The 13,749-nt window shown below is 34.6% G+C and overlaps 1 protein-coding gene and 1 pseudogene across 1 annotated transcript; one reads left to right on the top strand and one right to left on the bottom strand.

The window, feature by feature from the left end:
* The first annotated feature begins 1,237 nt into the window (after positions 1-1,237).
* On the top strand, positions 1,238-10,759 carry LOC143591846 (shionone synthase-like). Its single transcript, XM_077071926.1, has 17 exons — positions 1,238-1,831; positions 2,034-2,123; positions 2,826-3,023; positions 3,152-3,240; positions 4,059-4,245; positions 4,402-4,590; positions 4,671-4,784; positions 4,898-5,008; positions 8,019-8,141; positions 8,234-8,332; positions 8,995-9,051; positions 9,141-9,187; positions 9,285-9,428; positions 9,524-9,701; positions 10,174-10,254; positions 10,354-10,437; positions 10,637-10,759. Exons 1-17 carry the CDS (start codon positions 1,445-1,447, stop codon positions 10,757-10,759), a joined length of 2,301 nt encoding a protein of 766 aa, XP_076928041.1. The 5' UTR covers positions 1,238-1,444.
* LOC143591847 (U6 spliceosomal RNA) lies at positions 1,867-1,986 on the bottom strand (annotated as a pseudogene).
* Positions 10,760-13,749: the final 2,990 nt, after the last annotated feature.

The following is a 13,749-nucleotide window of genomic DNA, read 5'->3' as shown; positions in this document are numbered from 1 at the left end:
TTATAAATTTACGGATTTGATCCTCAATTGCATTGTTTGTATTCATTCATTCATGGTCCAATGGTTTTAAGTTTTAACAATGTTAAGATGTTTAGGACTATGCTTCCACACCATGAAACCAGATCAGTATGTTGTAACCCTCAAGCTAAATCGGTCCTAAAAGCCACTTGAAATCGATATGATATGCAACATGTTGTGACAGTCTCATAATCACATATCATCCTGTCGTCAGTCAGTTATGCGACCATTTACCAACATTTTAATTTGCAAGTCGCTAAGTTATTGACCATATCTAGAAGCAACTTAGTCACTAATACCAAGTTATGTACTAGTGGATGCTCACAATTCAGTATTAACTATTAACTGAATATATAAAGGGTTGGTATCATTTAAAAACTCTAAAAAATTTAAGAACTCTTAGGAACTCTTAACAACCAAACATTTTTCTAATTTTTTTATATATTAACAATATTTAAGAGTAGTTTTATCAAATTTTATATAAAAAATTTGAATTACATATATTAATCACAAGTTTACATATGTGTAAAACTTATGTACTAACAAATTTACATGTTTGTAAAAAAAACATAGATATGTATAAAAACTAATTTTTCAAAATTGTAATCGTAAATATATATATATATATATATATATATATATATATATATATATATAATATGATAAAACTACACTCAAATAACACTAATATACAAAAAATTATATAAAAAACGTTAGTTTTCAATGGTTTCTTCAAGTTCTTAAATAATTTAAGAGTTCTGTAATAATACTCATCGTATAAGATAAACTTCTATATTTCTCCAAAGACATGTTGTTTGTAGCATACTTTAAAAGTGAAGTTAAAAGAACATATTTGTTATTGTTTTCTTATAAATAATATCTTTACAAAATCTTAGACTATCTCAAATGCTACCGTGTACCCTTAGGTGTCCTTAATTGACACATAATATCCTTACAAAATCTTAAAAACTTCAATTTCATCTTAACACCCTACAAATATCCATATATACCCTTTTAAATTTTCATCTCATCACCTACCCCCATTACATACAACATTTATACACCTTTTTTTTTTTTTACTTTGGGACCACCCCAGCTTCAAAAAGCAATAAAAACCAAAGCCCTTGTGGAAGGGCTTGGTTGCTAAAGGCAAGATTTGTCAATGAACCTGAAAATAATAGGCACATTCCACATCGTCTTGTGCAGCTATATCACAAGCGCAATGGCAAAAGTCTAAGTCATATGAGTCATTTTCAAGAGACTTCCATAGATTATAGTAGTCCAAATTTATACTCAATTACTCTACAAATTAAAGTGATCCAAATCTAGTATTTGCAACTTGCCTCCACTCTTACTTCCAAAGGCAACCTTAATTAGGCAACTTCACATCTACACTAGAAGTTGCCACATAAATAAGAGGAAAAACATGTGGAGGTTGAAAATAGCACAAGGGGGCAACGATCCGTACTTGTACAGCACAAACAACTTCGTGGGCAGGCAAACATGGAAATTTGATCCTAACTATGGAACTGAGGAAGAGCGTGTGGAGGTTGAACAAGCTCGTCTTCATTTCTGGAACCATCGACATGAAGTTAAGGCCAGTAGCGATGCCCTTTGGCGCATTCAGTTTATAAGAGAGAAGAAATTCAAGCAGATGATACCGCAGGTGAAGATCGAGGATGGTGAAGAGATCTCGTATGCCAAGGTTACCACCACATTAAGGAGGTCTGTGTACTTATTTGCAGCCTTGGAGGCTAATGATGGCCACTGGCTAGCTGAAAATGCTGGTCCGATGTGTTTCATGCCTCCCTTGGTAATGTTTAATTATTACTCATGCCATAGTTTTTTTAACACTTAGATCAGCCTTTTACTCGATTAGTGTGTATCATCCTTGCGTAGTGGCGCCCATGCTACTCTTCTCTATATCATTTCAATTTTATCGGATGTCCCCGAAATCTATTTCGGTATCGAGAAACGAAAAACTGACTCTAGGTACTTTTTATAAAAATATATAGGTGATATGCTTGTATATAACAGGGCATCTTAACAGCGTGTTCCCAGCAGAACATAGAAAAGAAATGCTTCGCTACTTATATTGTCATCAGGTACTAACTATGTATTGCAAAGGATGGTTGATTGTGTATATTTAAATATTTATTGTTTATTATCTAACTATATGGCCCTTTATTATCATTTATCTAATTAATAAAAGATCATTGTCTCATTGATTTTGATTCAAATATCGTATAAGATAAATGGTAATTATTTGATGGATGTAATTACCCTTATCGTCCTAATTTGGTTTCCCCTTATGCGTATGTAAATAGAAAGTATTAATTAGAGAGAATATAGTTATCACGTTAAAGAATTGATCAACCGATCGACAAACTTAAGCATTTCTTCTTACCTCTTCGTGACCTTGGTCGAACCCAACCCTTTATTTCCGATCACAAATGTTTTGCACAACGGCGCAATTCTTTTCTTTATTGGTATCCAAACTTGGAAAACTTATGATACAATAAAGAGTAAACGAGTTTTGACCCCCATTTATACTAATTTAAACTTGTTCTCTAAGGCACTAATTACCTACACCAACTCAAACTTTAAACAAATTATATAGATAATGATAAACAAATTGAAAAGCATCTTGAACTCGATCCTTTCCTGTTCTTTTGATGCCGCTACCTACTCAATCCCCTTCGCTAGTCGTTTGATAGCTCCATGACACCTTTTAATTTGGTGTTGTCTATTTTGCATATTTATTTGGACAAAATAGTTGTCTATTTAATGGCATTTTGAACTGACAGAACGAAGATGGTGGTTGGGGATTTCATCTTGAGGGCCATAGCACAATGTTTGGCACAACCCTGAATTACATTTGTATGCGCCTTCTAGGAGAAGGACCTGATGGTGGTTTGAATGGTGCATGCACCAAAGCTCGGCAATGGATTCTAGATCATGGCAGCGCCACAACCATTCCCTCTTGGGGCAAAACGTGGCTTTCGGTAAGACATTCAGTTCTTAAAAAGGATTTATTTTTATTTTTTTTTTCTATTTTTTGTTTGTATTTAGGTGGTTTCCAAAACTAATTGTGAAACTAGATAATTTATTCATGGCTGTGTGCATGTTTCAGGTACTTGGTGTTCGTGAGTGGATAGGAAGCAACCCAATGCCCCCAGAGTTCTGGATACTCCCTTCCTTCCTTCCCTCCCATGCATCCAGGTTAGCTTAGCTCATTGATAATGAATCCTGCACAGAGTTAGCATGTGGCTTGGTTGGTAGCTTGAGTCGGCTAAGAAGGAGTCGAGTTAGAGCCTTACGACTCAATCCTAGCCTAAGCATTGATGTCAGTGTCCTAGCCTTTTCATTTGTTTAGTCTCATCTGTAGCCTATGTTTGACACAGGCCAGTTTGTGGATTGTGGTCTTAGTGATGCCTAAAGAGCTTAGTTGTCCATTTCCCATTCGATATTATCCCTAGGTTTGAAGAATCAAAAGTGGATGCCTAATTTAAGAGCCTTTTCACTCCATTTGCCTATTTTTAAGGTTTTCCTATAAGTAAATCAGAACATGCAAATGTAAACCTGCCTGTACGAAGGTTTCTATATCATCATGATTGTATAAGCAAGTCCGAATCTGTCATACAAGTTAGATGCGCATGTATACCCTTGACAAAAAGGTTTCCGTTTGCAGTGTAACCGTGTAAATATATTAAGAAAAAAAAACTATTATTACGGTACTAGTTCCTAAGGTTAAGTGTAATGACGCCTCACACCCATTTCACATTAGTTAACACCTCAAATTAACACCGCACCTATTCGGCTATTCTAATCGCCCCTTCTCCGTGAGTCCATAGAATTAATATCCATTAGCCACCTCCTCCAATTTCTTCAAAACTTTTATGCCAGTTCTGTTACTAATAGCCACCTTCACGCATTAATTTGTAAATGTAAAATTAATCACAAATTTTATATCCTACCATATTCTATGATTGATTAATGACAATACCCGTGGACAATGCTCATAACTTCATCCTTAACAGTCTTCTTTGTTCAAATGTAGCAAAAATGTGGTGTTACTGTAGGCTAACATACATGCCGATGTCATATCTATACGGGAAAAGGTTTGTGGGCCCAATCACTTCTCTAGTTTTACAACTTCGGGAAGAACTTTATGCGCAACCCTACAATGAAATTAACTGGAAGAGTTCAAGACATTTGTGTGCAAAGGTGAAATATTTTTTTGACTTCATAGATATGTATGATTGCATTCACATATTACTTCCCACACTACATCATAGATTTTATGGTCAGTTTTGGGTCAAAACCGACCTAACCGGCCCATGCGCATCCCTACTTGCTGACGCAAACTTTATGTCTCATCAGGAGGACCTTTATTATCCAAGCCCATTATTACAGGATTTAATGTGGGACAGTCATTACATTTTCACAGAGCCTCTCCTAACTCGGTGGCCATTCAACAAGTTACGCGAGCATGCACTCAAAACTACAATGAAACATATCCGTTATGAAGATGAGAATAGCCGATATATCACAATCGGTTCTGTGGAGAAGGTAGTGGAAACGGAAATCACAAAAAAAATAATAAAAAAAAGTTTACTAAAATATTAATTAGTATAATTTAAACTTTGCAGGCACTATGTATGATTGCATGCTGGGATGAGGATCCAAACGGTGTCTGCTTTAGAAAGCATCTTGCCAGAATCCCAGATTATATGTGGATTGCTGAGGATGGAATGAAAATGCAGGTTATACAAAAATATTCCATCATTTAGAACATAACAAGTCTTCATGATGCGTGACATTAGATTCAATCAGTATTCCTTGATTGCAAAACTTTGATTAGAAATCATTTATACAGAGTTTTGGAGGTCAAACGTGGGATGCAAGTCTTGCTATTCAGGCTCTGCTGGCTACTGATATTGCCCATGAGATTGACCCTACATTACATGACTTCATTAAGGCATCACGGGTTTCAAAATTAATTAATCTGATAATTAATGCTTTTCTTGAATTTCTTGTTGACCATTGAAATCCTAGGTAGTTTCTATTTTTTGGTTAAACTCTTTTGAAGACGAATCCTAATTGATTCACCTCTAAACCAAAGAAGAATTGACATATGAAGAATTTAATGAACGAGTTGATCCAAAAATTAATCCCCACGGTTTACTATTTCTTATTAAAAACTACGTCTTATTAAACCAAACAAAAATGATTAAAAAGAATAACTCAAAATGAATATAACAGTAAAAGATAACTTCGTAGATATTAGCTTCCATAAGTGCCAAAACTCTTTGTAATTAAACATTAGTTCGTACTGATATTCAATTTCCACTGACAACTATCGTTGCTACTGGCCAACTTCAATGCGCAAACATTGCGACCGATCCTCACTGGTATCAATCCTGAATTTTAGTTTGGCTTTATAAACTTCCAACAATCCCGATCCGTTCTATTAAGAACGCAACTAGTCATCACATGTTAACATATCTAAACATTTTAGAAACTTCGAAACTGGTAATGCCTTTGTTAACGCACCCACAACATTTTGATAACACAAGACCACTGCATCTTTTATCTTAATCCAAGTTCAGTCACAAAACCTTTAAGCATATAGCTTCTTTCACTGCTTCAATTAAATCTATATACTCAACTTCAATTGTTGATAGAGCACCAATATGCTGTAATGATGCTTCCAACTGACAATGATCCCTAGAATATGAATTGCATAACCAATAATAGACCTTTCATTGTCAAGATCTTAGATAATTAAGTCAACATCAACATAATCTAGAATCAATTCCACATTATGAACATCACCACATACCAGCTCAACATCACTTGTAGCATTCAAGTACCTCGGAATCCATCTCACAACTTCCAAGTGCAACTATCTTGGTTTTGCTAAAAATCTACTTACCAAACTAACAACATGCCATATATAAGACAAGGTAAACACCACGAGGTACAACTTTAACTACATTTGCATATAGTGCATCAACCATGTTACCATTCCCCGATTTAGCGTGGGATCCAACTTATTCAAAACTTTTCATGACATCATATTCCTCCTAAGTTTTGGATAATTCACCACTAAAGATCAAATTTGCATCCCACTTTATAGTTTGAGTGTAACAATCCAACATCCTAGAATCGTGCAAGGTCTTTCATCGTAAGTCCCGAATCGATAATCAAACACGAACTAAACAAATAACTCTTGTTTGTTAATCAGAAAATCTAACTCAAAAAACTAATTACAGTATAGGTCCTCTTTAGATGGATAATATAGAATATTGGCCCCATACAGTATATCAAACCCTAACTCGGTTTGAATATTGATGAACCCTAACTCGGCTACATCATGTTCACCATCTATAATGTCTAACAATAACTCGTTTTATAAAGACTAACCTAACTTGCTAGACAATACATTAACAATTATAATTACAATACAGTTAGGAAACATATTGTAATTAGAAAACATAACCAACTATGACCAACTTATCAACATTGGTCCCTCAAGCTCACCGACTTGTGACTTGGAGTCTGAAATTACTTCCAACAATCACCCCCCTAATTTCTGACTTGAAATAGGTGAATCTTTGTCTCCATACTTGTATTCTTCACATGTTTGACTCGAACCATGATATTGACCTTCTCGGCTTTCACAACCATGTTGGTCTTGATCTCTCGGAAATCTCCTTGATCCATGACTGTGTTCTTTTGGCTCTCCCGAACTCAACTACCTTTGTGACTATGTCCCCGACCATTCACTCAATCGTATGAACTCGCATAACCACTCCTTTGGATGCAATCCCGGTCATGTGATCTAGCGAACATCAATCTTCTTAACCTTCTTAGTGGGCACCCGGTTCGATCCAACAAATTAAACCCTTAGGTCAAAAGATAACTCGTTCAACCCGTATAAAAACAAACTCTGAATTGTAAACCTTTTGCCTTGAATTGTATCGCCGCCGAGAAATAAAATAAATAAACAGAAGTATGTTATTTCCGCCGCAGCTCCAATCACAAAAAAACAAGCTTGTCACAAACAACCCACTCGATGTGTGCCACTCGTAAACACTTGCAATCCGATCCCCGAATCGTAACTTCTAAGCCGCCGATCTCTGTTAGTTCGATTATCGATTTCTTGAACTTGACTTTGAAATCAATTCAAGTTCCGATCAATTAACAAGTATGAACTAAACGACTAACTCTCGTTTATAATAATTAAAAAAATATAACTCAAAAAATTGATTACAATATCTCAAACCCTAACTCGATTAGACTCTTGGTAAACCCTAACTCGGTTGCATCTCGTCTTGACAATCCCTAACTCGGTTGCCCCTATTTATAATGTTAATTCTAACTTAACTAACAAGAACCTAATATCCCCATCTTAGTTATTAAGCAACCCATCAATAACCCCTTTTAGTTATTGGGTTGGGCCATATTCTTGACCCAAACAACAATTGAGCCAACAGTAAAGCCTCACTTGTTCCTACCAAGGATATAAGAAAAGGTAAGTGAAAATATAAAATGCCATAATGATTTATGATTGGATAAGAAATGTAAAAAAGAGAACATATATACACTTTTAGTTTTGTTTCTACAGACAATTACCTTTGATTGGTACCAACTCTTTATCAATTCCAACTTGAATATAGTTCCTAGTGATGAGTATAGTTGCTACTACAAACTCTTTACAGTCGATACAACATTGCTACCATTACAGTTGGCTTTATATTGACTTCTAGCAATACATGATCCAACAAATTCGTTCATATATATATGGGAAGGTTAACATACAAATGAAATTAACGTGCTAAACGTGAGAATCAAGTAGAGTAATTATGTAATTACATAATTATCCTACTTGTATATATAATTACTCTACTTGATTCTTACATTTAGCACGTTAATTTCATTTGTATTTGATCCAAACCCTATATATACACACACATCTTTAACCTTTGTTGTAGGTTGGGGATAATCCTTCTGGGGATTTTAAGAGCATGTATCGCCATATTTCCAAAGGTTCATGGACTTTCTCAGATCAAGACCATGGATGGCAACTTTCAGACTGTACTGCTGAAGGACTGAAAGTATTTATGTTATATTAGATAAGGCATATAATCATGCAAAATATAATTAATGAAACAACTCTATGATAAATTACTTAATTTCCATCTTGCAGTGTTGCCTTCTATTGTCAATGATGCCACCAGAAGTTGTTGGAAATAAGATGCAGACACAACAATTTAGCGATGCAGTCAACATTATACTTTCGTTACAGGTAAGTATAACTCGTCTTTTGCTATTCCATCAGCCCATCTACTTTTTGTTCCATTTCTTGGAATCAATGGCTTCACTAAGAGTGTGTTATAAAATGCTCTTAATAGATGGGGAAATTATATTAAAGTTAGCGTACATGATTTAAATTTGGGGAATGTCTTACACTTCGGTCCTACAAGTGTTACTATGTTAGCTTGCTCTAAAGGATGCTAAAATGTGTAGTTCGTTTAATATAATTCAATGGGTCATGAAAAGATAATGTTGACTCTCAAAAGGTCTTTAGTTTTGTCTTTAGACACTCTCACGCCCAAATTATATTTTAACAGAAAAAATGGATGATGATAGAAGCAGAGACTAAAAGAGTTAAAGAATATAAAACTCAGGGTGATTTGTTAAAAGATTCATTGTTGGACTGAAAAGGTTAGCAAATGAAACCAAATGAACCAAAAACATAATTTGCTCTTTGTAGCAAGAACATCATGAGTCCACATATTAATTATCTTGCTCTTTATGTAAATAACTTTTATATCTTGGGTTAAATGTCTGGAAATAAATTACAGTTGTAAACCCGTATTTCCGTAGCACATTTTTTCCTAGACGGTTTTGTAAAATAATAAGAAAGTTTGACATTCTAGTTTGTTGCGACTCTTACTGATAACGTAGAGCACAAATGGCGGGCTAGCAGGATGGGAGCCAGCAAGAGCGTCAAAATGGTTGGAGGTAACTGGATCAGAGAAAAACAAAATACTTTGATTGTGTGTTTACGATCATTGTTCACCCCTGCTTATTCAACTCCTGTTCCATTTTAGATTCTTAATCCGACCGAGTTTTTGGAGGACATTGTCATTGAGACTGAGTAAGAAACTTAATACATATGCTAGTTTCATGTTTTCTTTTGTTGCCAATTATACTCTACTGTCAAATATAAGAAACTCACTATAACTATTGACCAGGTATGTCAAATGCACATCATCAGGAATTCAAGCTCTTGTTTTATTTAAGAAATTATATCCCGCATATAGGAGACAAGATATAGAAACTTTCCTTACAAATGCAGGTGGATACCTGGAGAAAACACAGATGTCAGATGGCTCATGGTTATTTGTTTTCTTATATAAAGCTTTAACACTAATGAAATGAATTTACTCTTCTATCTTATTGTCCTAACATTGTATAAGCTCATGTGTATTAGGTATGGAGAATGGGGTATGTGTTTTACATACAGCACCTGGTTTGCTCTTGGAGGGCTGGCAGCAATTGGGAAAACATATGAAAATTGTCAAGCAATCCGTAAAGCTGTCACTTTTCTGCTGAACATACAGCGGGAGGATGGCGGCTGGGGAGAAAGCTACCGATCTTCTCCTGAAAAGGTAAGTGTATTATGTATATTATCAAACTAGTTTTATTAAGTGTTGCCATTGAATTCACTCAAAATTCTTTTCTATGTTTCTGAAGTCACACAATTTCTTTTATATGATGTTCCAACTATTTCTTAAGTTAATTAGGTGAGTTAAATGAAATATATGAGCTTCTTTATTTAATTAGTAGTGTTGTTTTTTTTTTAAAGTCCTCATAATTAATGATATTTTATTTCAGTTAACTTGAAATAAAGTAAAAATTAATCAAACAATAATCACTAAATAATAATTAATATTTATACATGTCTCATTTACCTTAACTTTGAATGTTTTAACATTTGAGACATGTATAGGAAGTTGGTTAATATTTTCTAAAGTTGTACGGTATATATAATTATAAAAACATAGACACGTACATCTTCTATGGACTAGTAAAACTGTAACCTCTAGAGCATGGCTGAATAGACCTGTTAATTATACACAGAAATATATACCTCTAGAAGGAGATCATTCCAACTTAGTACATACGTCATGGGCTATGATGGGATTAATTCATTCTGGACAAGTAAGTTTTCTTGTTGAGTACTATATCTTATCATACTTTTAACTTGATAATGCCTTCATTTATATTTGAGTAAATGCGTATCGATCTTTAACCCAACAGGCAGAAAGAGACCCAACACCTTTACATGTTGCAGCCAAGTTGTTGATCAATTCTCAAATGGAAAACGGCGAATTTCCCCAACAGGTAAGGCTATTTGCTAAGGACTTCAAATGAATAGACTTTTTTTTTGACAAAAGTTACGCAATTGCATTGCACGATTAATCCAAACACGTTTTAAATGATGACAAAGATATTAATTTAAATGATGTTTGGAGTGCTAACGGTTTAACAAAGGTTGTGCTTGTTTTCGACATTACTAATAAATGATAATTATTGACTGCAGGAAACTACAGGATGCTTTAAGAAGAACTGTTTGTTACACTTTGCATTGTTCCGGGATATTTTCCCAATGTGGGCTCTAGCTGAATACAAGAAGAAGGTGCTACCACAGCCTACAGTCATCTAACACAATATATATATATATATATATATATATATAACCTGCTTGCTTGTGTGCGTGTTGTGTCTAAAAAAAATATGTGTGAATTCGCTGTGTAAAAGATATATTTTAGAATTATGTTCCTGACACGGACGGTCCTTAAGCTATGGTATAAAATCTGGCCTTGTTCTTTCTATGTTGCCTATAAGATTATACAACACCCTACTTAGGGGTGCACAATTAGAGATGAATTATTAATTTATTATTGTTGGAAAAATTTATTAGTGAAAATGGGTTTTTCACTAACTTTGGACATGAATAATATATTTATATATGTGTTGTATAAATATTGATTTGAGTGTCCAAAATGGAGCTTAGATGAATGAATATCAATGCTCGAAGTTGTATGGTTGGAATAACCAAAGAAGAGAAAATTGGATTTATCTTTGACATCGTGTCCCACGTAAGAGCGCATGAGTGTCGCGCCTGCATAACGGACTAGTTGCGAACAGTTGTTTGGACCCGGTCAAATAATTTGTTTCAACTCATGTCATGAATAAATATGATGGGTTTGATTCACCACTTAAATCTAATTAAAAGTATTTAACCATGTTAATTACAATAATTAATTTCAAGTTTATTACAAGATTAATTATCTTGTTTATGACTAAATTAATTTGATTGTTTATGACATATTAATTTTGGTTGAGTATTTCTCATTTTGTGTAAGTATATAATGAACTTGTTGGTTCGTGTTGTCAAACACTTAAAAAAATATTTTGGAGTCACTTATACACACTCATGACAAAATTTAGAGAGGAGCACTCTCTATACTTATGTCAAACAACTTCAACAAATTTTCCTACATCTTGATAAACACCAATATAGCCGATGACTTCCTCGGGTTCGTGGCCATCTCCGGCAGTACACATACTGTTTCGGTTGTTGTACCCTGAGAAACAGACGCGCTTGAAAGTAGGCACGAAATCTGTTTTAAGGGCCCCGTGTCTAACACGATCCTCAACCAAAACCGTTACCCAATTTCAATAACGAATTGTTGTTTTGAAGAAACATTTGTTGAAGACTCAAGTGATGAAAACTCGTGACATGAATGCTAGAAGAAAGCTTATGGAAGCACTCCTAGTAAGAAATGGATTGAATCATTTCGGTATATAAATTTGTTTTTTATATTCTTTTTATGTACTTTTGTAATTATTTTCCACGATTAACGAGAGTATCATTATTATATTTTTATTTTTATTATTATATTAACTAAAAGTGAACCATTTTCCTACAATTATAGCTTTAGTCAACGTGTGGGTTGTGGCTAAATGTAACACCTCAAAATTTAACTTTGTGAAACATCTGTTGTTTTAAAACAAGGTTTCGAAGGTCCTAACTTTGCCCAAAAAAAACACTTAATATACAAAAATATAGTGTTCAAATGTACATGATTTGACAAAAACCGTGGTTTAGTAGCTAAATAAAATAACCTGATTTATGTCCCGACTTCTAATAGATGGCCCTTTTGTCTTGGCATCACAAACGAAACAAGTGTTTTGCACAGCATCCCCTGCCATGAAAAGTGATACAAAAGATCTTTGGGTTAAGCGAACGACAAAGCTGACCCATGTTTTAATAACCGATAACCGAAATTGACCGGTTATTGTTTTCTAATAACCAAAGAGTTTGGTTATGGTTTGATTTTACCATTTTAAGTATTTATAACCGAACCAAACCGACCCATGTTCACTCTTATTTAGGGCTGTAAGCGAACCGGACGTCCGCGGGCGTCCGTTCGGCAAGAAATTCGTTTATGTTCGTCCGTTTAATAAACGAACCGGACATGGACACAAAAATTTCGTTCGGTAAGCTTAACGGACGAACACGGACAAGGGCCAAGTCCGTTCGATAGTGTTCGTGAACGTCCGGTAACGTTCGTCCGATTACGTCCGGTAATGTCCGTCTGATATCGTTAGTGTTTATATCTATCCAGTATTGTAATTTAACTGTGGAATTTTTAGTGTTATTAATAACACTTTTATATTACTACACATGTTTGATGTCTCTTATATTATAGTGATCCACTTTATGTTAATATATTAAGTGTTAAGTATATTTGGATGTTATATGATGTAATTTCTAATTTGTATGTGAAGTTGTTTAGATTTATGCTTGGTGTTAATATGTAACCATTTATATTTGTACATTAGTGTTCGTTGCCCATTAATGTTCACATGTTTATTTGTCAATTAATGTCCATTAGTGTTCGTTTGTCCATGATTGTCCGTTAAAGTCCGTTTAAAATATTAACGGACAGACATGGACGGACACGGACAAACTCAATTTCTTAATGGACGGACACGGACATGAATTTTCGTTCGGTAGAGTGTTCGTGAACCGTCCGTTTGTCCGTCAAAAGCTTAACGGACGGACACGGACATGCTCTCGTCCGGTCCGGACCGGTCCGTGTACACCCCTACTCTTATTTAAGGAGACCAACACCATATTTTAGGTCAGTGTTCTATGTTGTATTCCCTGGTTGTTTTATTCAGTTTTACAAAATCATGTTAAATTAAATTCAACATGATTGATCCATTCCTTTTTTTTATAATCTGTAAAACTTTTCTGAAAATTGTTCCTTAAGCATTTTGACCTCGTGTAAATTCAATTGGATGGGGGTTTAGTTTTGATAGATTTTCTAGACTTATTCAAAAGCATCTTGTACTTGTGGTGATAACATAAATAGTCGTGACGCTTCTTATGCCAGGGATGCGTTCATCCTCCATAAATATATTCGTTACAAGGAGAGTTGTATATGTTTGTTCTCATGAAGGTAGTGGTTCCTTTAATTCCTTAGGATAGTTACAATAAACATGTCATTTTGGCTTTAAACCTCCAAATCCAGATACAGAAGAAATGTTTATAGCCATAAATTCGAAGAAAAAAAACCTCAAAAATTCATTGGCTTGTCTTTTTCTTCGCCACCGTGTGGGTTCTTTATCTAGCAACTAGCA

Source organism: Bidens hawaiensis, unplaced genomic scaffold (genome assembly GCF_021521415.1).
Source record: "Bidens hawaiensis isolate Kalapana, Puna unplaced genomic scaffold, B.hawaiensis_p1.1 tig00040098_1, whole genome shotgun sequence".
NCBI lineage: Eukaryota > Viridiplantae > Streptophyta > Magnoliopsida > Asterales > Asteraceae > Bidens > Bidens hawaiensis.
This window is presented reverse-complemented; position numbering and strand designations above follow the sequence as displayed.